Source organism: Bos indicus x Bos taurus, chromosome 5, assembly GCF_003369695.1.
Source record: "Bos indicus x Bos taurus breed Angus x Brahman F1 hybrid chromosome 5, Bos_hybrid_MaternalHap_v2.0, whole genome shotgun sequence".
Lineage (NCBI taxonomy): Eukaryota > Metazoa > Chordata > Mammalia > Artiodactyla > Bovidae > Bos > Bos indicus x Bos taurus.
The window spans coordinates 5430022-5454726 of record NC_040080.1 but is presented as its reverse complement, the minus strand read 5'-3'; the positions used below and the strand labels follow the sequence as shown (position 1 = coordinate 5454726).

At 54.3% G+C, this 24705-nt stretch overlaps 1 protein-coding gene across 1 annotated transcript; it reads left to right on the top strand.

The window, feature by feature from the left end:
* The first annotated feature begins 2557 nt into the window (after positions 1-2557).
* LOC113892128 (1-acylglycerol-3-phosphate O-acyltransferase PNPLA3-like) lies at positions 2558-24705 on the top strand. The gene is made up of 9 exons (XM_027540561.1): positions 2558-2811; positions 5270-5502; positions 6682-6747; positions 9905-10114; positions 11254-11314; positions 14367-14567; positions 17381-17513; positions 22431-22535; positions 24048-24705. Exons 1-9 carry the CDS (start codon positions 2625-2627, stop codon positions 24052-24054), a joined length of 1203 nt encoding a protein of 400 aa, XP_027396362.1. The 5' UTR covers positions 2558-2624; the 3' UTR covers positions 24055-24705.

The following is a 24705-nucleotide window of genomic DNA, read 5'->3' as shown; positions in this document are numbered from 1 at the left end:
GCTAGAGTCCATGGGGCCGCAAAGAGTCGTACAGTACTGAAGCAACTAACACAACAACACTGATCCCATCTCAAAGCTCACAGCCTGCCCTGCGGGAGCACTGGGCAAGGGGCTGAGAGAGCTGGGACCTGGGACCCCCGCTCAGACCTTTCTTCTCTTTGTTTGGGCATAAGGGTGTCCACTTGCTGTTCATGGACCGCAGAGTCACTCTCAGCCCTGCTCCTCTCCCACCTTCATCCGGGTCACACCACGGAGCACAGATGTCCCTGGCAGCTGCCATGAACGTGTATCCGTGGACTGGAAGAGAATGCAAAGGCCAGTGGTTGTTGGCAAGACGACTCATCTGGAACCTGCATTCACAGCCTCTAATTTTAGTTGTAAGAGCAGCTATGCAACACAGGAGGGCTGGCAGAGGCAGGAGTCCCCGGTAAGGGGCAGGAGTCATCGAGAGATTGTGGACCCAACAGACCCTGCCAACAGCCTGTTTTCCCACCCAGAAATTTCATTTCTGTCCCACCCTGAGTGTTGGGTGGGTGTGGAGAGCAGTTAGTCGGGGCAGGCCTGTGAGTTTAGCCCCACCCTCACCCTAGCCAAGCCAACATGGTCCAGGACAAATAGAGGGGCCAGCCCTTTCCTTGCGTTGGATTCCATCAGTGAAGTGTCCGTGTGAGGTCGCTGTTGGTCCAGATGGTCACTCAGGTCTGATCCCACATCCCAGGGTCTGGTCCATAGAGGCGAGACAGACTGGCTCACCCTGGGGGTCTGCAGTTCCTCAAGCAGCCCAGCCTCAGCCTCTGCTCAGATCCTGGCACGCCCCTCCCCCATACCTCCAGGCACAGGCTCAGCTGGAGCAGGGGATGACTCAGACTTGGGAAATTCTGTGGGTGGGAGGCGGGGGTGGGGGGCATGCATAACCCATGTGGCCAGGCCATAGGTGACATTCGGAGTCCTGGCAGCATCTCCACCAGTGGTTTCACAGATGAGGATTACACAGAGGGGGAGGTCTGATCCCAAGGCCCACACTCTGCACCCCGCATGGGCTTGGTGGAGGGGGAAGGGGGTGCCTCTGTCCACAAAACAGGGGGTGGGATGGCCCAGCAACCATGGCGTGGTTGCTGGCTGTGCAACTCTGGGTAAAAGCCTAACCTCCCTTTGTGGAGCGCTGTGGAAATTCTCCGTGCAGTGCAGTCACAGAGCCCAAGGGGATCCCAGGCACTTCCTAAGGGACAAGGAATACCCCAGGCCTGAGCCTCTGGAACCCCGAGATCCTGCCTGGCCACTCCCACCCCCAAGCACCTGTTATGTACAATTTTGACTTAGAAGTGAAGTTTTGAAAGGGACCTTAGTGTCATTATCATTCAATGAAAAATCTCCACCATTTGCCGTGAACCGAAGACATCATGCAAAAACTTGCAGGAAGTCAAAAACATGAAATTCCATTTAGATGCTGGTGCCTACTGCAAGCTTGCTTCCTCCTGTAAAAAGGTAAATGAATACATGGTCAGAAGGATATTAAGAACCTAAGTGGCGGACTCCCACGTGGTTCGTCTGCCCACTAACGCAGGCCACAGGAATTATATCCCTGGTCCAGGAAGATTCCACCCGCTGCGGAGCAACTAAGCCCCTGGATCCCAATTACTGAAGCCCAGGTGTCCTAAAAGCCCACGCGCTGCAACTCCTGAGCCTGAGTGTTGCAACTGCTGAAGCCGTGTGCCTAGGGCCTGCACTGGGCAACAAGAGAAACGAGGAGAAACCTACGCACTGCAGTGAAGAGGAGGTCCCCTGGGGCAGCAAAGAAGACACAGGGCTACCGAAAATTTAAAAAAAAAAATTGTTTTTAAACTTAAACAAGAACATTAAGTAGGCAGCTGTATGTTCTAACTGGTTTCCTGTGGTCACGTATGGATGTGAGATTGGACTGTGAAGAAGGCTGAGCGCCGAAGAATTGATGCTTTTGAACTGTGGTGTTGGAGAAGACTCTTGAGAGTCCCCTGGACTGCAAGGAGATCCAACCAGTCCATTCTGAAGGAGATCAGCCCTGGGATTTCTTTGGAAGGAATGATGCTAAAGCTAAAAGTCCAGTACTTTGGCCACCTCATGCGAACAGTTGACTCATTGGAAAAGACCCTGATGCTGGGAGGGATTGGGGGCAGGAGGAGAAGGGGACGACAGAGGATGAGATGGCTGGATGGCATCACCGACTCGATGGACTTGAGTCTGAGTGAACTCTGAGAGTTGGTGATGGACAGGGAGGCCTGGCGTGCAGCGATTCATGGGGTCACAAAGAATCGGACACGACTGAGCGACTGAACTGAACTGAATTGAAGGGGTGAAAAGGAACCGGCAATGAAGCTCTCGATCTGCACTGTCAAAGAAGTTGCAGAAACTCCATCTTCCACCCTCACCTGGCTCAGGTCTTCCGCTCTCTTCTCCGCAGGTCCAGACCCCTCCCAGGCCCCCGCCCCCCGCGGGCCGCGCTACCCGCACTGGGCCGCCCGGAGGCTGGCTCGCGCGGTCCGAGCGGGGCGGGGGCGGGGCCGGTGACGTCGCGCCGGGAATAGCCCGGGCTGCGGCGCCCAGGCCCGGCGGAGAAGCAGGGTGGGCCGCCCCAACCTCCCGCCGCTATGTACGACCCCGAGAGCGGCTGGAGCCTGTCCTTCGCCGGCTGCGGCTTCCTGTGCGTCTACTACGTCGGGGTGACCCGCTGCCTGAGCGAGCACGCCCCGCACCTCCTCCGCCAAGTGCAAAAGTTCTTCGGCGCCTCGTCGGGCGCGCTGTACTGCGCCTTCTTCCTCTCCGGGATCCCGCTGGGTAAGTCCCGGGCTCCGCGCCGGGATGGGGCGCGCGCTGGGAGCCGGGGTGGAAGCGGGCCCTGCGGGGGTAAAGCCGGGGTCTCCCCCAAACAGTTGGGTCGTCCAGTGCATCTTTTTTTGCCCGGCGCCGGGGAGCCCTGGAAGCGGGGCGTGCAAACCCGGAGCGCATCCTCGCCTCAATTCCCTTTTGGCGCCCGGGCTTGGAGGAAGCCCCCCACCGTACTCAGGGACTGAGAGCCAGGTGGTCTCCGAGCGACGGGGAGGAGGGAGCGTGACGCGGTCGGGGGAGCTGAGTTCCCATTTCCCCTGCGTGAGGCCAGGAGAGAGAGGCCACGCTGGCAACCGTCTCCATCGAGAGGGAGAGGGGCAAAGAGCAGGAAATGTGACCTCGGGGATGACTAGACTGGACACACAGCCAGTCTGCACAGCTTGGACTTGAGCTGTGATAAAAGCCAACCCTTGCGTCTCCGGCTTGTGACCTGGAGACATGCACACAGTCCAGTGTTTCATTGATTCCGATGCACAGACCCCAGCACCGGAAGTTGGCCGAATCCAGCCTGGAGGAGGTTCACAGGTAGAGGACAGGTGCAGCGGAGCGGCTGGGCTTGCAGGGGGAGGCTCGGGACCAGCAAGTCCCCCGAAAGGGTCTGGAGGTTTTGGCAAGAACTGCTCCGCAGGGTCTGGGAGCCCCGGTTTCCTGCTTTAACTGCCTGTCTGACTTTGGGGAGCTCCGGGGAGCATTCCCAGGGCCTGTGGCTTGGGCAGGGTTCCTGAGCGCATCTCTCAGCCAGGGCTGACCTGGAAGAAGAGCCTGGCAGAACCAAGCAGCTCTGTGCAATCATGTGCCTTCTGTCTGGCCTCAAAGGGGCCACATGTGCAGGGAGAACCCAGTGGAGTCGGAAGTGGGTCAGGGCCTGCTGGTGTGTCCAGGCCCTCTGCGTCCCCGCATCTGTGGATGACCAGGGCTTGGGCTGGCACTGCCTGCCAGGGCAGTGCAGGCCACCAGAGGGGCCCAGGCCAGTGAGTGAGGTCAGATGGAGCATGAAAGGGCCCTGTGTCCACTAGACGGTCTGGCAATTGTAGCATTAGAGGTTAAAAGTGTCCTTGGTGGCTCAGAGGGTAAAGAATCTGCCTGCACTGCAGGAGACCCAGGTTCGATCCCTGGGTGGGGAAGATCCCCTGGAGGAGGGCATGGCGGCCCACTCCAGTATTCTTGCCTGGAGAATCCCCATGGACAGAGGAGCCCCGGGGCTGAGTGACTCCCTTTCCAGAGGTTCAGAGTTAAGTCTGGGGACTTCCTTCGTGGTCCAGTAGCTAAGACTCCATGCTGCCAATGCAGGGACCCGGGTTGCGTCCCTGGTTGGGGAACTAGATCCCACATGTCACAACTAAGAGTTCTCATGCTGCACTGGGAATTTGCATGCTGCCTGGGAAGAACTGGCCTGCACAGTGACGATCAAAGATCTTCACACAGTTCCGTGTGCCGCAACAAGACCTGGTGCAGCAAATAAATAAGCAAATGTGTTTTTGAAAGTTAAGTCTAGAAATTTACGAGGTGCTTCCTCCGGGTTGACCGTGTACAGATTTTAGTGTACCTAACCTTCTCCGTCTCCAGAATATAGGTGAGTGTTGTCCCACATTAAAAACATACTGTCTGAGGCTCAGAAGCAGTGATGTAACGTGTTGAAGTTGCTCAGCTAGTAAGCGGTAGAGACAGGATTCAAACTCAGGTCCCAGCCTGCGCTTGCTCTCTGCTCCCTGCAGGGTTAGGCCCATCCATGCTCAAGCTCTGATGCTGTGGGTTCCTGGCATCCGGCCTTGATGGAGGGATGAAGATGAAGGGAGGGCTCCCTGGGCCTCTGGAGGCTCGTTCCTCTGGCCCGGGAGGGTCAAGAACGGCTCTGACCAACAGGATTATGTGTATCTTTATTTCCTAGTTGTTGTGGTTCAGTCACCAAGTCGTGTCTGATTCTTTGCCACCCCGTGGACTGCAGCACACCAGGCTTCCCTGTCCTTCAGTATTTCCTGGAATTTGCTCAAATTCATGTCCATTGAACTACGTGGAAGAAATAAAAGACATCAGTGAAATTTATTTGATTTATCCCAGTGTAGCCCAAATATTGCCATTTTCACATCTAATCAACGCAAAACATTACCCGTGAGATAGTCAACGTTTTGTTGTTGTGATCGTCATTCTAAGCCCTCGGGATCCTGTGCGTCTTTTACCCATCAGTGTGGACTAACCACATCTCAGGCTCAGGAACCACCGGCCCGATCCGGCAGCCCAGGCCTAGACAAAGGAGAGGGCTGGCAGCTTCCTTGCCATCAGGTTTCTGGTCCCACCGCAAAGCAATGGCCACCTCCAGGGTGGTACATTCCTTTGCATATTTCTCTCTCCACCCCTCCCCCTCCCTTCTTCCCCTCCCTGCCCATCCTCCACTTCACCCCCCACCCAGACCAGACGTTGCAGATCCTCATGGACCTCACCCGGAGCGCCAGAAGCCAGAAATTCGGGATCGTCCACCCAGGCTTCAGTTTGAGCAAGCACACCCGAGACGGTCTCCAGAGACACCTCCCTGACAACGTCCACCAGCTTGTCTCGGGCAAGATGGTCGTCTCGCTTACCAGAGTGTCGGACGGAAAAAACGTGCTGGTGTCGGATTTTCATTCCAAAGACGAAGTCGTGGACGTAAGCGGCTTATCTGGGTACTGTCGAGTCGGAAGGGCCATTTCGTTTTGGAAGCAACACAGGGAGGGGCTGTTGTAAGCCAGTCTGCCCCATTTTTTACTTAAGATGCAGGAGAACCTGGCTGCCCGTGATGCAGGTTGGCTTCCTGCACCAGAGTGATGGAAGCTGTGTGCCTCCAGCGGGCTGGTCCAGAGCCTGTGCAAACCTGGGGTGTCCCAGACAGCATCAGCTTCGAACAGTGTCTCCCCCTCCTTCACGACTTGGTTCATAACCTCCTGCTCCAGGGACCTTATGTGTGTGGCCGTCCTCCCAACGATGCCTGTTCCTTAATGAGGACCCGCCCAGTGAAGCCCACAAGGGTGGGAGCGTGTCTTGGTTACTTCTGTCCTCTTGGCTCTAGCACAGAGAAGATCATTGGCGATATCAAAATGCCGTTTGGTTTGGCTGAGTCTTTTGTGAGAATGCCTTGGGCGTCATTTCACTTAACACGGGTCCATACGAGCCAGCTGCCTGGTGAATATAACCAGCTGCTTCTCAGCAGCCAGTGTCGTCTTCCACTTAACCTTGTTTCTGGGAGCATTTTCTAGGTCCCAGCACCTGTGCATTCCCACAGGAGCCCTTTTCTCTCATTGCACCAGTGTTACATCATGCTTAATTTAGTGCTCACTAGCTCGGTGAGATGCAGAGCGTGGTCCCCCGGGGACCCGCAGCAGCAGTATCTCCTGGGGGTATTTCAGAAGTGCAGGCTCTCAGGCCCCGCCTCCAACCTGCCTCATCAGAATCTTAGGGGTGGGGCCCTGAGTCTGTGATTGGCCAAGCTTTCCAGGTGATTCTGATGAGTGTCAGTAATTGCAAAGCCCTGATCTAATCTGCTGAGAAGGCAATGGCACTCCACTCCAGTGTTCTTGCCTGGAAAACCCCATGGACAGAGGAGACTGGGGGGCTATGGTTCATGGGGGTCACAAAGAGTCGGATGTGACCTAGCACACAAGCACGCTGAAGTAATAAGTGTGTGGGCAGGCTCATCTTCATCCAACCATTCAGAAAAGCACCTGCTCTGCCAGCAGCGCTTTCAGGCTTATTGCTGTCCTTGCTTGTAGAAGGCTTGTGAAGGCCCAGGGAGTAAAAGGCCGCCTGGTCTGGGCTGTGCTGTGGTTTCACTCTCTTTTGTCTTCGCAGGCCTTGTGCTGTTCCTGCTACGTCCCTTTCATCTGTGGCTGGATCCCCCCTTCCTTCAGAGGCGTGGTAAGTCCACTTTTCAACGGTGTTTCTGGGAATTCCCTGGTGGTCCAGTGGTTAAGACTCTGCACTTTCACTCCCAAGGGCCTGGGTCTATCCCTGGTCCAGGAACTAAGATCCCGTACTAAGCATCTTGGAAAAAAAAAAAGGAAGACAAGGCACTGGGCTCAGGCACCCTGGGCCCCTGAGACCTGTCCCTAAATGAAGAAAGCCTTTTGCCTCTCAGCCTTCAGACAGAGGTTCCACAGCTGAACCCCTTCCAAGCTCTCTTGAAGCAAAACTGACTTTGTGTGGGATAATTAACTGCTCACCTGTAACATAAGCTGTTCACATAATCTCCACATGAGCACCGAAATAGGTGCCCAGTGGCCTACTTAGAGTATAAGATGCTCAAGAGTCAATTTACTCACTTAAGGTTTAATTCTGAGGAGCTGAGAGTTTCAATCCTCTCTGCCTCTGACTCTGTCTTTTTCGGTCCATGGCTTTGGGCAGAGGCTTCCGACAGGGCTGTGATTCAACTCCGGTGTAGACACATGTGGCTGTTCCTGAGCACTGGCTCAGGAGGAAGAACAGAAGTTGAGGTGTCGGTCCTACAGACTCTGGGCTGGATGCTGGACCACCTGGCAGCCTCCTTCTAGGGCAGTGGTTGTCAGATAATTCTGTCCCTTGTCCCGGGACATCTGGCGACGTCTGGAGACCGTTTAGGTTGTCACAGCTGTGGGAGAGAAGACGAGACATCCCCATGTCTCAGCAGGAAGGCACTTCAGAAGCCCTTTCGGTTCACGCTTTAACAGCAGTACGGGCCTCACATTGCAAAGCGACTTGCAAAGGCAGGTTGCGAATAGGCTCACTCCTGCCCCGGAGCTTCCGCCGGACAGACACACAGCTGGCCCTGTTTACAGATGAGAAAACCGAGGCCTGGAGCCATGAAGCGGTCACCTGTGGTTCTCACAGCCCCTGCCTGGCAGACAAACCTAGAATCGAGTGTCTGCTTTAGCCCATGTTAGCTGGGCCACGTTGATCCATTCCTTTCTTTCTTTCTAACATTTATTTGCTGATTTGGCTGTGCCGGGTCTTAGTTGCGGAACTCTGGCTCTTCGGTTGTGGCATGCAAATGCTTAGCTGTGGTGTCCCCGGTCTAGTTCCCTGACCAGCTACTGAAGCCGGCCCCCCTGTATTGGGAGTGTGGGATCTTAGCCACCGAGCCTCCAGAAAAGTCTCTGGACACATTTCTCAAGTCTTAGAAAGAATTGCAAACTGGGAGTCAATAATAGTGTGCAGTTGTTGCACTTTCGTGGAACTTACCTGCAATAATGCACTGAAGTGCCCGGCACAGAGCCTGGCACTCTTAAGTATTAGGTAAATGTGGGTTGTTTTGTCGTTGTTGTCATTGTCATCTTTGCACTTCCCCTTGGCCGCCCCGGCCGTGGGCCACACACAGTCACAGCCTCAGTGTCCTCAGACAAAACCTGCTGAAAGTCAGAGCAGAGTGTTCTTGGGATTCCACTGAGCAAACTCAGAACATTCCTCCAGGAAAGTTCAGGCTGGAGGAAAACCCCACACGACGGAGAGTCATTGGACTTTACAGTAGACCTTGAGCGGCAAAAGAGGGCATGTGTGTGTGTGTATAGAGCAAACTCAGAACATTCCTCCAGGAAAGTTCAGGCTGGAGGAAAACCCCACATGACAGAGGAGTCATTGGACTTTACAGTAGACCTTGAGCGGCAAAAGAGGGGATGTGTGTGTGTGTATAACAGCTGCCCGTTGTTGCATAGCAGAAACTAAGACGACAGTGGGAAGCACCTAGGCTCCAGCACACATGAATTAAAAACATAAAAAACAATTGGAAAAACAGTCCCTTGCTTCCGCCCATCTCAATCTCAACTTTGCTGCTGTTGGGTTCCAAGTCCCTTTCTGCCAGTGAGGGATCTGACGCTGACAAACAGCTACAATACAGAAACTACTGCTGTGTGTGCACAGCTGATCACTGTGGGCCTCAAGGGAGGACTCTCCTGATCCTGAAGGCATGCCTGAGCATGCCCCATCCTGTCCGGGACTCATTTTAGGCCAACGTGTGCCCTGGCATTTCTCCCTTTGGAAGGACTGGCTGGGGAAAGCCTCCCCCTTGTGATATTTGAAGGCCCCACCACCCCCACCATGGGCACCGACAGCTAGACTATGATGGTTTGAGGTTCGGGAATCATTCAAGATGTTGGCTTCATAGGTCTAGACTCGATCCAAACTGTAGCAAAACCTTGCTGCCTCAGCCTGACCGTGGGCACTAAGGTTGTTCGAGGCTATGAATACATTAATAGGAGGACTTCCCAGGTGGCTCAGTGATAAAGAACCTGCCTGCCAATGCAGGAGACGCAAGAGTTTGGGTTTGATTCCTGGGTCGGGAAGATCACTTGGAGTAGGAGATGGCACCCCCATTCCAGGTATTCTTGCCTAGAGAATCCCATGGGCAGAGGAGTCTGGTGGGCCACAGTCCCTGGGGTTGTAAACAGCTGGACACAACAGAGTTCCTGAGCGCTTACATGGAATATAGGAAAATGGATTCTCACAGTGCTTATCCAGATGCTCCTTTCCTGTGGGATAAGATGCCAGTTTTTAAGAGCGCAAGTCCCGGGTTCGCCGTGTCATTTAAGTCTCCAGTGCTGGTTCTCATTGCCCAGGTGTGGACAGAGAGTCAGGACCACAGGTTAGGTGTCTCGTCCAAGATCGCTCAAGCAGCAAGGGGCCTCGGGAATCGAACCCATGACCATCTGTCTCTCTTTGGCGCCATCTACATCACACTCTGCCCTGAGTGCGCTCAGCGCCCCTAGTGAATGCGAATTACATGGACTCGCCTGGGGGCGCTCATGACTGGGCCCAGCAACGTGGCCAGGCGCCAGCCTCCGTGTGCCTCTTCACCCGGCACTGTTCTGGTGCAGTGCGCGCACTGCGCAACAGCATGTGGCAGTCCTGAGTGCCAGCCTGCAGCCTGGCCTGGCACAGAAATGCTCGCTGGGGATTTGCTGCAAGAGTTGTTCCAAACTCCCTGGTCTCTCACTAGGTCTCCCTGCGGCTCTGAGAAGTCTCTATCCCTAATCTGAAGCACACAGAGAACTCCAGCCCAGAGCTAATGACAGGGTGTCCTTTTTTTTGTCCTCTCCCTTAAAAGCGATACGTGGACGGAGGAGTAACTGATATCATGCCCTTCGTTGATTCCAAAAAGACCATCACTGTGTCCCCCTTCTATGGGGAGAGCGACATCTGCCCCAAAGTCAAGTCCACGTTCTTTCTTAACGAAGGGTTCACCAAGCTCAACATGCAGTTCTGCACAGAGAACCTCTACCTGATGTTCCGGTCGCTGTTAATGCTGGATGTCAAGGTGAGAGGGGGCTGTGAGTTCTGGGGGTGCTGTTCTCCCCTTTGCGTCCCTCGTTGCCAGGCGACCCAGCAGCTGTTCAGGCTTCCCGGATGGCTCACTGGGTGAAGAATCTGCCTGAAATGCAGGAGACTCGGGAGATGTGGGTTCGATCCCTGAGTTGGGGGAAGGAAATGGCAAGCCACTCCAGTATTCTTGCCTGGGAAATCCCAAGGCAAAGGAGCAAATGAGTTGGACATGACCGACCATAGCACATCACAGCCTGGGCAGTAGGGTGTTTTGTTTTTTATTATTTAATTATCCCGATGATTCTTTTTAAATTAATTAATTTGGCTGCACTGGGTCTTAGTTGTGGCACAAGATCTAGTTCCCTGACCGGAGGTCGACACCCCCTGCCTTGGGCGTGCAGAGCCTGAGCCACCAGACCACCAGGTGAGTCCCCCAGTGATTATTGGCAGCCATGGTCAAGAATTACACTGCGTTTGGTGGTTTAATCTTTTTCTTTTTTTCCCCAGCTGTGCCTTGAGACTTGTAGGATCTTGAGGGATTGAACTCGAGTCCTTGGCCTGAGAGCGTGGAGTCTTAACCGCTGGACCACCGGGAAATTCCCCATTTAATCTTTTGTTTTGACTGTCACTATAGTGTGGTGGACCTTACCACCCTAATATAGTAAGAAAGTTGGTAGAATCTGCACAGTGACAGCTCTCTGGGGAGAAAGAAGGCCATGCCATACAGTGTACGTGAAGGCGTGTCGTCCTGGGTAGAGATAAGGCTGGACCACAGCATCAGGTGCCCATGTGGTTTGAGTGCAGAGGAGGCAGCTCAGTGTCCCATGACAAGCAGATCAGGCCCCGGTATTTGTGAGGATGGAGGCTCATCCAGGGACCAAAGGACACCAGAGGAACCAGCTCCCATCATGCTGGGGCGCCAGTGCAGGCTTCGCGTGGAGAGGGTGTCCTTCGAGGGGAGTCCTGCCAGGAAGCAGGGCTGCCTCTTTGGGGGAGCGCAGAACCCTGTCCACAGGCGGCGTCGACTCAGAGCTCAGGGGTTCCTGGCTCTGTGCCTGCCGTCTTCAGGCGCTGCTGGAAGGATTGCCGCTTAGTGACTCCGCCTGCGGTTCACGTCACGTGGTTTGTCCACAGATGCTTGGAGAGCTGTGCCTTCAAGGATATGTGGACGCGCTCAGGTTCTTGGAGAAGAACGGTGCGTATGGCGAGGGCGGCAGGCATGCCCTTTGAGTCACTTTTCTGTTCAGTCTTGGTCACCAGGGGAGCCATGCTGGTGCCATCACTCAACGCTCAGCACATTCACCTGCCATCAGGCTCGGCCCTGAGAGATAGGAAATCATTGGCCCATTTTACAGATGGAGAAATGGAGGCAGCCACGGCCCGCACTCTGGGGAGCAGGGCTGGGGTGAGCCTGGCTGACCCTGCAGAGGTCACAGCCCCAGGGTTCCTTTCCCTCTGCAGTGTCCCTGTCTGCCAGCCGAAGGCAGCTCCTTTGCTTTTTCATTTTTGCTTGAACAATTGTGAACCTTTAGTTTGATGGGGAGAAGGCAATGGTACTCCACTCCAGTACTGTTGCCTGGAAAATCCCATGGATAGAGGAGCCTGGTAGGCTGCAGTCCGTGGCGTCACACAGAGTCGGACATGACTGAAGCAACTTAGCCGCAGCAGTTTGATGAGGAAGGAAGAGAAATGGTTTCTGAGTCTCAGGTGAAGCCATCAGGAGAGCTGCCTCCAGCCAGGTGTGGGCCGCGCCCACCAGCCCAGCTGTGTTCTGGGGAAGGTCCTGGCTGGTCTGGGCTGGGGAACTTGGGTTCTTCACATGTTAGTGTGGAACCAAGTATTAGTTGTGTCTCGAGCTATTTTTCCCGGACACTAACGGTTGCTACAGTCACTGATCCTCTGAGTTAGTCTTTGTCCGAGGCCGAGGAGCTGGTGTGGTTCATGGGACATTCGTGTATTTATCTGCTCAGAAAGTGCTTACCGTATACCTTCCGGGTGCTAAGCAGTTGGCTGTGCGCTTGGGACTCCACAGTGGGTAGATAGATGTAGCCTCAGCCTTCCTGGAGCTTAGTCTTGGGATTGGGGAGGGGCCAGGTACCTGAATAGAAGGCTGCCAGAGGGCTCAGTGCCCTGGCAGGAACGTACAGGATGCTGTAGATTCAGCTGGGGTTCAGTTAGGGGAAGGGGGGTGGGGTTCTGCAAGGCAGGGGAAAGCAGGGCTCCTGGGAGGATGCAAATCGGCAGTGATGCTTTGAGGGTGAACAGGAATGTTCTAGGCATGGGGGGTTGTGAGCATGAGTCCTGCAGACAGGTAGTCTGTTCGAGGTGAAAAGAGGCATGTGTCACTGGAGTGGTGGGGGTGGGAGACAGAGGAACAGATTAGAGGGGAACAGGAATGGGGGTGAATGGAAAGAGGGGCAAGGCTGGGCCTTGTGGAGGTGGAGAGGGGCTTGCATCTCACAGCCATAGGGAGCCAGGGAGGGCTGCTGACGCGGGAGTGAGGGCAGGCAGAGGGAGCTCTGCCAGGGCCCCTGGCTGCAGTACAGAGAGGGTGAGGCCAATATCCCCGGTCAAGGTGGCCACCATGGGTTTGGCTGGGGTCACGGCAGCAAGGTGGAAGGGGCCGGAGGGGACAGGACTTGGAGACGACCCACCAGAGATTGCCGAGGAGGAGGACTCGGGGATGAAGTCCTGCCCTTGGCGTCTGTGGCTGGGACCGGAGCAGAGGGTGGTGCTCACAGTTTGGGCCCTTGGGAGGGCGCGGGTCCTGCAGGAAAGCTCGAGAGCCCCATGTGTGGTGCCCTGGGACAGATTTGGGTGGTTGGCAGAGGGACTGGGCCTTCCCAGGTGGCACTCGTGGTAAAGAACCCAGTGGCCAACGCGAGAGTCGTGGGAGACGCAGGTTTGTTCCATGGGTCGGAAAGACCCCCTGGAGGAGGGCCTGGCAACCCACTCCAGTATTCTAGCCTTGAGAAACTCCATGGACAGAGGAGCCTGGTGGGCTACAGTCCACAGGGTCTCAGAGTTGGACACGACTGAAGCGACTTAGCAGGCATGTACACAGAAGGCATGGTGATGTCAGAGTTCGAGGTTCTAGAAAGCAGGTCTGAACTGGGATTGGCATTTGGGAGCCACCTGGAAATAAAAGACAATGAAGAACCCTCTAGAAGTTGCTAGGTGACTTTGGGCAAGCTCCTTCTCTCTCTGGGCCTCTGTTTCCACATCTGTAGCAAGAGGAGTTTGGAGTGAATGATGCCGACTGATTCTTAGTAATTCTAAATCCTGGCGTGGGCTGGGCGCTTGCAGCATGGGTGCTGGGTTTGGGTTTAAGGATCTAAGCCAAGTTCTGCCTCGGTCACCCTGGCTTCCTTGGGGTTCAGCAGAGGATGCATGGGGGCGGGACAGGTGTTCCTTGGAAACAGATTCTCTGACACATTCCTCAGAGAGAATAAGTCCCCAGAGGCTGAGCTGTGTGTCAGAGGCTGGAAAGATGCAAGGGAGTCGAAGCGGGAGGTGTAGCTTGGGAGTGAGGCGAGGGGCATGCAGGGACAGCCCCTGGGCTTTTAACCTGAGGTTGGAAGCGAGAGGTGAGCCCGGGGAGGTGTGGGCATCCAAGTCTACCCGTCCCACCGTCCCCACGCAGTGTGAGAACAGGAATCACCCACGGGGATCAGCCCCTGAGCCCTGGCACCCAGGGCAGGGCCAGCACAGACTCTCCAACCTGTGGCTTCTTCTCAAGGTCGGGTGACGGAAGGGTGCCATCTTTGATATCAGACCTGGGTTTGAATATCGCTCTGCCGCGTGTCGGCTGTGTGACTTTAGGCAAATCCCTTCACCTCTCTGGCTTCTGATTCCTCAGCGTTCAGCTGGGAGCAGCTGCGTGGGTCGTGCAGGGCCGGAAACACTGGGCTTCTCGAGTGGTTCAGTTGTTATGAATCATCCTTTTCTCTGAACCTCATGAATCCACATGTGGCTCTAGAGCTCACACGGCTGGTGCGTGACAGAGCCAGCTGCCCGCCTCATCCGTCCCCTTCAAAGGACCACCCTGCGCTCTCCCTGTTAGGAGTGGTGGTCCCTGTTCGAGGTGGAGCAGGGGGATCCCAGGCGGATTATTCCCAGGTGGATCCACGCTGCGTACCTATAACAGGCCTGTTAGCTTCCTCCAGCTGGGTGGGCAGGTGGCTGGGCGAGTAGTGGCCCTGCTGCCTGAAATCGCCTGATGGGTTTTGTTTCCGTGCCCTTCGCAGGCATCCGTGAGGGGCCCCATCCGTGCCTGAGCGCGGCCCCCGCAGAGGCAGAGTCGGAGCCCAGGAGCCTGGAGCCTCTTCTGGGTGTGGCCACGTGGGAGGCGGGGCCTGAGGCAGTCGAGCTGCTGGACCACCTGCGCCTCCGCGTGCTGACCTGGGACGAGGGCGTCCTGGAGACCCTGTCGCCCGAGCTCAGCATGGGTACTGGCTCTGGGGGCGGGGAGGCGGGGGTGCAGAGGAGGCGGTGGTCAGTGACCCTTTCAGAGGAGGAAGGGCGGCTTCCCCGTGAGCTGTGGAGGAAGGTCCTGCTGCTGCCCCGGGAGAAACAGGGCAGAGCGACCAACGCAGGTTGGTCGGGACCCCCACCTCCGCGCATGGACCTCCCATCCCCCTGGGTCCTTGCTCTGTCTCCCTTCCCATTTGGTCATGGGCAGAGGAAAACAAACTCCAGCTGAGTTTTTATTTCATTTATCTATTTATTTTTAACACCAAAAACATTTTATATTGGGGTAGAACTGATTTACAGTGTCTTGATATTTTCAGGGGATCAGTGAAGGAACTCAGCCATACAGGTATCCATTCTGTCAAACCCTCCTGCCACCCAGGCTGGCACATAACATTGCAGCTGGGTTTTTGTTTTTGTTTTTTTAATTTAATTCATTTTTGGTTGCACTGGGTCTTCGTTCCGTCTAGCCAAGGCTATAGTTTTTCCAGGAGTCATGTATGGATATAAGAGTTGGGACTATGAAGAAAGCTCAGCGCAGAAGAATTGATGCTTTTGAACTGTGGTGTTGGAGAAGACTCTTGAGAGTCTCCTTGGACTGCAAGGAGATCCAAGCAGTCCATCCTAAAGGAGATCAGTTCTGAATACTCACTGGAAGGACTGATGCTGAAGCTGAAACTCCAATACTTTGGCCACGTGATGTGAAGAGCTGACTCCCTGAAAAAGACCCTGATGCTGGGAAAGATTGAGGGCAGGAGGAGAAGGGGATGACAGAGGATGAGATGGTTGGATGGCATCACCGACGCGATGGACATGAGTCTGAGCAAGCTCCCGGAGTTGGCAGTGGTCAGGGAGGCCTGGCGTCCTGCAGTCCATGGGGTCACAGTCAGACACGACTGGCTGACTGAGCTGAACTGGGTCTTGTTTGCTGTCCCTGAGCGAGCAGGGGCTACTCTTGGTTGTGGTACCCAGGTTCCTCATTGCGGTGGCTTCTTTTGCTGCGGAGCACAGGCTCCAGGTGCACGGGCTCTGTCACTGCATCGCGAGGGCTCAGTAGTTGTGGCACACAGGCTTAGTGCTCGACAGCATATGGAATTCCCTGGACCAGGGCTAGAACCCATGGCCCCTGCGCTGGCGGGAGGATCCTTATCCCCTGGACCACCAGGAAACCCTCTAGCTGAGTTTTGAGTTAACCTGCTGTGCTCTCTGCTCAGAAGTCCAAACACACTGGGTTTCTAGGGGGCCTCCTGGGGTGGCCCGTTCTTTGACGATGCTGTTTGCTCTCTGTCCTCCCATCTAAGAGTCTTCTCTCTCTTGAGGAGCCCCTCCAAACGTCTTCCTCCTCCCCAAACCACAGTTTTGAACCTTCACTGAAGGTGATGTATCTTATCGTGTCATCACAAACTATCTGATGGACAGATGAGTGCACCGTCCAGTTTCCAGTCAGGCATTTGGGGAAAGTGAAGGAAATGGCAACCCAGTCCAGTACTCTTGCCTGGAGGATCCCATGGACGGAGGAGCCTGGTGGGCTACAGTCCACGGGGTCGCAAAGAGTCAGACACGACTGAGCAACTTGACTTCACTTCAAAGCTGACTTATTGGAAAAGACCCTGATGCTGGGAAAGATTGAGGGCAGGAGGAGAAGGGGGCGACAGAGGATGAAACGGTTGGATCGCATCACTGACTCAAGGCACATGAGTTTGAGCAAACTCTGGGAGATGGTGAAGGACAGGGAAGCCTGGCGTGCTGCAGTCCACGGGGTCACAAAGAGTCGGACACAACTGAGCCGCTGAATAAAACAAAGATGAAAGGGATGCCGTTTCTTGCCTTAGGTACTAATGCCCTAGGATTCGCACTGACCAGCAGCTGCTCAGGTTATTGTGATCTGAGGCATGGTGAGGTCATCACAAAGGGGAAAATAGAAGGCTAGGGGTCCCAGGTGGCAGAGTGGAATCCAATTGCAGATGCAAAGCAAAGCTCATGAAGCCTGGGCTGGCGAGATTTGAGACAATTGTGTCTGCCTCCAAAAGTAATTTAAAGAGGTAGTGAAGTGGGATTTCCATTCTGGAAGCCTCAGTGCAGTGCCTAAGAGTCAGTGCAGCTCTCAAAGCACGGGGCCCAGGTTCAATGCCTGGTCCAGGAACTGGATCCCACATGTCACAGCTAAGACCCAGCACAGCCAAATGAATTTAATAAATAAAAAATAAACGAAGTAAAATGTAGTAGTGAAAGCTGCTCAGTCGTGTCCAACTCTTTGTGACCCCGTGGATTGTAGCCCAGCAGACGCCTCTGTCCATGAAATTCTCCAGGCGAGAATACTGCAGTGGGTTGCCATTCCCTTGTGCAGGGAGTCAGTTTAAAGGAGACTCTTTCAAAGGGATCCTGTGTCCTGTCGGCGATCCAAGGGCTGTGTAGGCACATTCCACATCTGACCTCAATTGTCATAGCTTCTGATTCCTTCCCTGCTGACTCAGATGGTCAAGGACCCACCTGCAATGTGGGAGACCTGGGTTCGATCCCTGGGTTGGGAAGATCCCCTGGAGAAGGGAACAGCTACCCATTCCAGTATTCTGGCCTGGAGAATCCCATGAACAGAGGAGCCCGGCAGGCTACAGTCCATGCGGTCACAAAGAGTGGGGCACGACTGAGAAACTTTCACGTTCACTTTTTCACTTTCTGATTGCTTAGCTGCCAGGTTTGGTAGGATTTATAGAAATTCCAGGCACCAGTTGGGGAAGGTGGCTTGGTTTTTACGCTGGTGGGAAACAGACCTCCAACTTGTGTTTTTCAGCACTGAGGAAGGCAGTCAGAAACCCAGATGGGTACAGAAACAGGATTTGCAACTTCTTACCAGTTAAGATCATGTCCTACGTGATGCTGCCCTGTACGCTGCCCGTGGAGTCTGCCATCGCTGTGGTCCAGAGGTGAACGCTTTCCGTGGCTTTCTGGCTTCCTCTCGGGGCTTGGAGGTAGGGTGAGGATTCAGTGAGAGGAGTCACGCTGGGCGCTCAGCCCAGAGCCTGGCTCCTTGCACATCTGGGTGGAGCTCGCCGTCTGCGTGGAACACCCTGGAAAGGTGCCTGGTCGGGAGCCCCTGGCCACCCCAGCTCCTTTCTCATTGCTCCCTCAGGTTTGTGGCTTCTCGTAGGTCTGCGTTTTGGGGAGGGAGGGGGATTTATTCCTGTGCGTTGGAAGGATCCCGAGGCCTACGCTGTGTGGCTGCTGGATTCCCGGGCATGGTTTTCCCTCCGTTTTCTTCAGATTTTCTTTAGTGTTTATTTTCTTTTTGCAACGTAGTCAGCATGTCTTTCAGTCTGTCTTTTTAAAAGTCCCAAAGTGAAAGTGAAGGCCGCTCAGTCATGTCCGATTCTTTGTGACCCCATGGAATTCTCCAGGCCAAGAATACTGGAGTGAGTAGGCTTTCCCTTCTTCAGGGGATCTTCCAAACCCAGGGATCAAACCGGGGTCTCCTACATTGCAGGCAGATTCTTTACCAGCTGAACCACAGGGGAAGCCCAAGAACCCTGGAGTGGGTACCCTTTCCCTTCTCCAGCGGATCTTCCCCACCCAGGGATCAAACCGGGCGGATTCTTTACCAACTGAGCTATGAGGGAAGCCCCTAAAAGTCCCAGCCATCCTTCAAAATCCGGCTCAGTTCTCTGGCTCTGCTGGACCTCCCAGATCACTCCCCAGCCCTGCCAGTCAGCCACCTGCCTTGCCCTGGGAGGAGGGCTGGCTGCTCTGGCATAGTTTTTCCTTCCTTTTCCTTTGTTTTAAAAAAGGACTTTGATAACTTCTTTGATTCGTGTATTGTGCTTGTGCTTGGTTTTCAGACCAGGATGCACGTGGGCTTCTCTAGTCGTGGCGAGCGGGCTTAGTTGCCCTGGGGCGTGTGTGGTCTTAGTTCCCTGACTGCCGTGGACCAGCCCCGGCTGATCCAGGGTATTCGAAGCGGGGACGGCGTCAGCGACCTATTTATTTAAATATTTTATCAAAGATATAAAGAGTAATAGGATGAGGATAGCTCAGTAGGAAAATTTAGTGGAGAAAAGAGGCTGAGTAGCTTGGTTTACACAGGAGACCAATAAAACTTCAAAACAAGAAGTTTGCACCACTTACATAGGCCGCAGGCGTCCTTCCGTTCTCCCGAAGGAGAGGAGACACAGGCCTTCCCGGTCGGATCTTGGAAGCCCAGGCATAATTAGCAAGTGTGGCGGGTTCTGCGCTCCAGATGGAGACTCAGCCAGAATTTGAGAGAGAGAGCGACATGGGGAGACCAAGTTTCAGTGAACAAGGCCCGTACTTTATTTTCCACAGTAGTTTTTATACCTTAAGTTGTGCATAGAGGATAATGGGGGAAGGGGTGGAGTCATGCAAGGACAGCAGTTCCTGGTCCTAATCGAAGCCAGGCTTTCAAAGTTATCATATGCAAAAGTTCAGGTGAATTACATCATCTTCTGGCCAGGAGGCCTGTTAACCTTTTAAGAAACTTATCTTTCTCTAAAGGTGATTATTCCAAAGTCAGGCACCAGCCTCCAAAAAAGCACTGGACAAAGCTGCATTCCTATAGGGCAAAGGTGAGGTGGGCTCAATCAAGAAAAGAATTAACTCAAGGGTCCAAGGTTACACACATTGAGGCTACTACTTACATTTCTATACACCCATTCTATCAATCAATACACTGCCAAGGACACAGTAGGTAAGGAGTATGGAGACTTAGCAGCAAACATTGGCCCAATAAGTGAAAATCCCTTCACCGATCCAATTTCTAATCAATCTTTTGTCTACTCAAAGGAATCTGTGTTTAGACAGTTTAGAACACCTCCTGCCTCTCGCAGTTGGGAGGCTCTGAACAATCACATGTGGCCGGAAAAACCTATTCAGGCAGGCTAGAGGACTTCCAAAGGAGTTTGTAGGTTGAAACACTGTCACACCCAGGAATTATTAACTAGAGCTGTAAGCTAACTCTTTTTTCAGAGAGAGGTAGTGGGGGACAGCCCCCCGTAAAGTCAGAGGTGTAGGTGAGAGCAGAAAGCAGAAAGTAGGCAGACTCTGGTTTTGGGCGTAGACGCTCAAGAATTTCCAGGGGGACTCCTGAGGCTCGATGCCGCCTTTGCATATGCCGAGCCTCCTTCCTCATGACCTTTGTCATGGGTGGAGCTCCTCACGCTGGCTCCCGGCAGTGATAGAATTCCAGTTGAGCTATTCCAGATCCTGAAAGATGATGCTGTGGAAAGTGCTGCACTCAATATGCAATGTGCACTCAGTATGCAATATGCCGGCTCCCGGCACCTGACCAGGAATTGAACCCTCGTCCCCTGCAATGGAGGGCAGATTCTTTACCACTGGGCCACCAGGAAGTCCCTTGACATTTTTTTTTTTTTTAATCTTTTTAACACCAAAAACATGTTTATAGGAGTATAGACGATTAGCAATGTTCTGATAGTTTTGGGTGAACAGTGAAGGAACTCAGCCATACATATACACGTATGCATTCTCCCCCATATCCCCCTCCCAAGCAGGCTGGCACATAACATTGAGTAGAGTTCGATGTGCTGTACAGTAGGTTTTTCTTTCTTTCGTTCTTTCTTTAATGCAGGAGACCCAGATTTGATTCCTGGGTTGGGAAGATCCCCTGGAGAAGGGAATGGAAACCCACTCCAGTATTCTTGCTTGGAGAATCCCAGGGACAGAGGCTCCAGTCCATGGGGTTGCAAAGAGTCGGACACGACTGAGCAACTAACAGTTTCACTTTTAAAGAATATTTCTTTATTTTTGGCTGTGCTGGGTCTGCGTTGCTGCGTGGGCTTTTCTCTAGTTGCGGTGAGTGAGGGCTGCTCTCCAGGTGCAGGCATGGCTTCCCACTGCAGCGACCTCTCGTTGCTGAGCATGGGCTCTCGGGCGCGTGGGCTTCAGTAGTTGCGGTTCCCGGGCTGGAGAGCACAGGCTCAGTAGTTGTGGTGTGCCGGGCTCCAGCCCCGGCTGATCCAGGGTATGCGAAGCGGGGACGGCGTCGGCGAGGATCAGGATACAGTAGCTTCAATTAGATATTAATTAAAGATGTAAAGAGTAATAGGATGAGGATAGCTCAGTAGGAAAATGCAGTGGAGAAAAGAGGCTGAGTAGCTTGGTTTACGCGGGAGACCAATAAAACTTCAAGACAAGAAGCTTGCACCACTTACGTAGGCCGCAGGCGTCCTTCTGTTCTCCCGAAGGAGAGGAGACACTGAGGCCTCCCCGGTTGGATCTTAGAAGCCCAGGCATAATTAGTAAGCATGGCAGGTTCCACGCTCCAGATGGACACTCAGCCAGAGTGAGAGAGAAAGCAATATGGGGAGAACAGTATTTCGAGAAACTGATCCCAATTCTTTATTTTCCATGGTCTACTTTTATACAGTGAGATATTATGCAAAAGTCACGTGGGGTCAGCAGTCCTGACTTTTATCAAAGTCAGGTGCTTCATACCAATGTATACAGAGGTCGTAGGGGTGTTACATCATCTTCTGGCCAGGGGGCCTGCTGACAATTTATGACCCTCTCCTTGTGACAGCGGTCAGTCAACCAGGACACTTATTTCTCCAGGGGTGATTATTCTTAAAACAGACACCACCCAAATAAAGTTACATTCCTATAGGGTGAGAGTGTAGTGGGTTTTAGTTAAGAAAAGAATTCTTAGCATAAGGGTCTAACGTGATTAATATCGAAGGTTAATACTTATTTCTTCTATATATTCGTTACCATGTGTAAGGGCAGGGGATGTGGAGACTTAGCAACAAACATTGGCTCAACAAATGAAAAACCCTTCACCAATACGATTTCTAATCAGCCCATTATACTTATCCTAATAGTTTTCTAACTTTTCTAAGGAACCTGTTTTTAGAAGGTTTAAAGCATCTCGTGCCTCTCACAGTTGGGAGGCTGTGAGCAATCACATGTGGCCGGACAAGCCTGTCAGGCAGGCTAGAGAACCTTCAGAGGAGTTTGTAGGTTAAAACACTCTTGTCACGCCCAGGAGTTTTTATTAACTGGAGCTCTAGGTTAACTCCTTCTCCGAAAGAGGTGGTGGGGGACAGCCCCCCGTAAAGTCCGAGGTGTGGGTGGGAGCACAAAATAGTAAAGCAGGCAGGCTCTGGTTATGGGGGTAGATGCTCGAGGATTTCCAGGGGGACTCCTGAGGCTCGATCCCGCCTTTGCGTATGTCGAGCCTCCTTCCTCATGACCTTTGCCACGGGCGGAGTGCCTCACTCTGGCCCCCAACAGTGGTGCATGGGCTTAGGTGCTCCTCAGTGTGTGGGATCTTCCTGGAGCAGAGCTCGAACTCATGCTTCCTGCATTGGCAGGCAGGCTCTGCCACTGAGCCACCAGGGAAGTCCTCCGCTGACATTTCTTGAAGCCCGAGACGTGGGGTCCTTTTTGTGTCCGGGGTGTTGGAAGCCTGGAGGGCAGAGGTCAGGCCTCCTTGGCAGCTTCCTCTGCGGGCACGCACGTGGCCGAGCACCTTCGATGTGGGCGCAGGGGATAGTGTCTCAACCAGAAGATGCTGTGTGCCAGGGTCCACGTTGCCCCAGAGGAGTGGGCTCTGGGAAGACCCAGGCCTTTTATCTCCGTGTAAGTCCTTTGAGCTTTCCTGAGTCCAAAGTGGCCTCATTTTGCTTTAGGCTTTTAGGTGGGTTTGCCTTGCAGAATTTATCAGCTTGGGGTTAGAAGTGACCCTGGCAGTACCTGAACGACGGTACTGGCGTCAGGTGTCTGCCTTCGGGGTGGGTTTCTTCTTGTCCTTTCTGCTGTGGCTCGTCTTCACTCACGTACGAGGTGTGCGTGTCTGCGTTTCCATCCTGCAGACTGGTGACGTGGCTTCCAGACATGCCCAGCGACATCCAGTGGCTGTGGTCGGCCACCTCCCACGTGTGTTCTCAAGCCATGGCGCGTCTGCTCCCCGCTTCCAGGTAAGTGATTTGGTTGTGGGACTGGGGGTCCACCCAGCACCCTCTCATCTGCTCAGGCCTCACGCACCATCCTAGGAATGTCATCAGACCCCGGAGAGGGGGCAGGGACCGTGTCCCCTGGTGCCAGAGGCCCTGCCTTACGGGAGGCCGCTGGGCCCATCAGAGGTCCCAGTGTACCTGCTGGAAGCTAGTGACCGAGACTCCCCTGCAGAGAGTGTGCTGAAGCCCGGGGAGGTGTGTCCATGGAGCGTAATTTTTAAAAAGTTGTTTATTTAGCTGGGCCAGGTCCTACTTTCAGCATGTGGGATCTTGAGTTATGGCGTGTGGGCTCTACTTCCCTGACCAGGGATCGAACTCCGGCCCCCTGCAGTGGGATCACGGAGTCTTAGCCACTGGACAGCCAGGGAAGTCCCCCACTGAGCCCATTTTGAGGGCAGAGGAGGGGGGAGCTGGCTGATGGAGCAGGAGCAGGGCCAGTGGACAGGTAGCATTGGTTTGCCTAAAGGGAGTGGCTCTGGGTACCGGTAGCACAGGCAGGGGGTGAGGCAGGGAGAGAGGGGCAGGGCCCCTCTGTGTGTGTGTCTGCGTGTGTGTCTGTGTGTGAATGTGTGTGTGAATGTGTGCGCATCTGTTAAGGGAAATTCCTGTCTCACCTTAGACCCCCTGAATCCTGGTCTCTTGGGCTGGAACCCGGCCGTCCACACTGTTAACATGGCCCGGGTACTGCTGCCACCACTTCCTGAATTCTGAAAGCTAATGAGGAGCAAGAAGGGCCTGGTCCCAGAAATGATTCTGGGACTTTTGTCCTGAAAGTCGTGGACCTCGGCTTCCTCCCCCGTTCCCCGGGGGTGAGCCTCCTCACCCCATTAGGTGTCTGTGAGGCTTTGGGAGTCCCCAGCTCAGTCCTGACACGTGGCAGGTGCCTGGGAGACGAGCCCTCCAGTGTTTCTATTAACAGACATGGAAGGTTTAAAGTAGGGATGGAGGGGTCTGGCTTGTGCTAGGAAATGACAGCAGTGGGCTTGCGGAGGCCGGATCCCTAGAGAGGGCAGAACTGGCCCAGCGAGGGGAAGGGCTTGCTCTCCAGAGAAACTGCAGGGCTGAGTGCTGTTCGTAGGCTCCAGTCAGAAGGATGATAGCAGCTGGGAGGCGCTGCTGAGCTCCAGGCTGGTTGGCAGGCAGGAGCAGTGGTAGGGGGGATGGTGGTGTGGCTGCAGAGGGCCACCCTGGCGGGTGAGCTGGTATGCCTGGAGGTGACCGATGGGCTCCTCCGGGCCTGTGCACGTCCAGTGGGAGGTGTCCAGGTGGCTGGGAGGGCCACAGGTTTGGAGGCCTGGGATGGTGATGTCAGCCCAGCACGGGGATGGGGGATCCGAGGAGGTGGTGAACTTGGGCTGGGCCACCCTGCACACCCCAGACCGTGTGACAATGTCCCCCCTCCCGCATCCCCACAGACACTGCAGACCAGAGTGGCAGGTCGGCGGCTGAGTCAGAATTCTTTGTTTGTTTCAGATCCTAAATCCCAGCAAGCGGCCAACGGCCTTCCTCCACAACCAGGACACTGTGGGCGTCGCTGGGCTCTCTGCTCCTCCGAGGACCCGGACACCCACCCAGTGGACGTCCCGCAGAGGCCAGAGCTGACAACTATGATGTACGCAGAATGACCTGTGTGCTGAGTTTGTAGTGTCCTGAAACCAAAGGCAATCTTCTGTCTAACAAAAAGCTAGGAAGCTACTCTTGGTGTGCGCGGTGGGTGCAGAGCTCAAGCATATCCAGGATATGAGTCTCTAAGTATCGTTGGCTCGGTTGGGAAACTCCACGAGGGAGCCCGGCGTGGGGGCATCTGTGGCTGACTCGTCACCCACTCGGCTGTCCCAGGGCACGTTCCTAGGGTGACTGGTGTTTGGATCGGGGTCCTTACCGGGGGGAGCCGGGCTACCCTTTGTGCAGTCTCGGGGGTTGAGGGGAAGGACTGTGGTCCCATCTCTCCGTACAGAAAGCAACCTGTGTCGGGCGAGGTGGGGTGCCATCCTCCCAAGGACACCCCTGGTTTCGGGGGGCATTACGAGGTGGTAACGTACGTGTGCTCTGGTACATCTTGCTGCTGCTGCTGCTGCTGCTGCTGCTAAGTCGCTTCAGTCGTGTCCGACTCTGTGTGACCCCATAGACG

Excerpts from the sequence above, each read along its gene's own strand:
- LOC113892128 (XM_027540561.1), top strand. The coding sequence starts at position 2,625 with ATGTACGACCCCGAGAGCGGCTGGAGCCTGTCCTTCGCCGGCTGCGGC. Across the intron at positions 5,503-6,681 it reads CCAAAGACGAAGTCGTGGAC|GCCTTGTGCTGTTCCTGCTA; the intron begins GTAAGCGGCTTA and ends TTGTCTTCGCAG. Across the intron at positions 11,315-14,366 it reads CAGGTTCTTGGAGAAGAACG|GCATCCGTGAGGGGCCCCAT; the intron begins GTGCGTATGGCG and ends TGCCCTTCGCAG.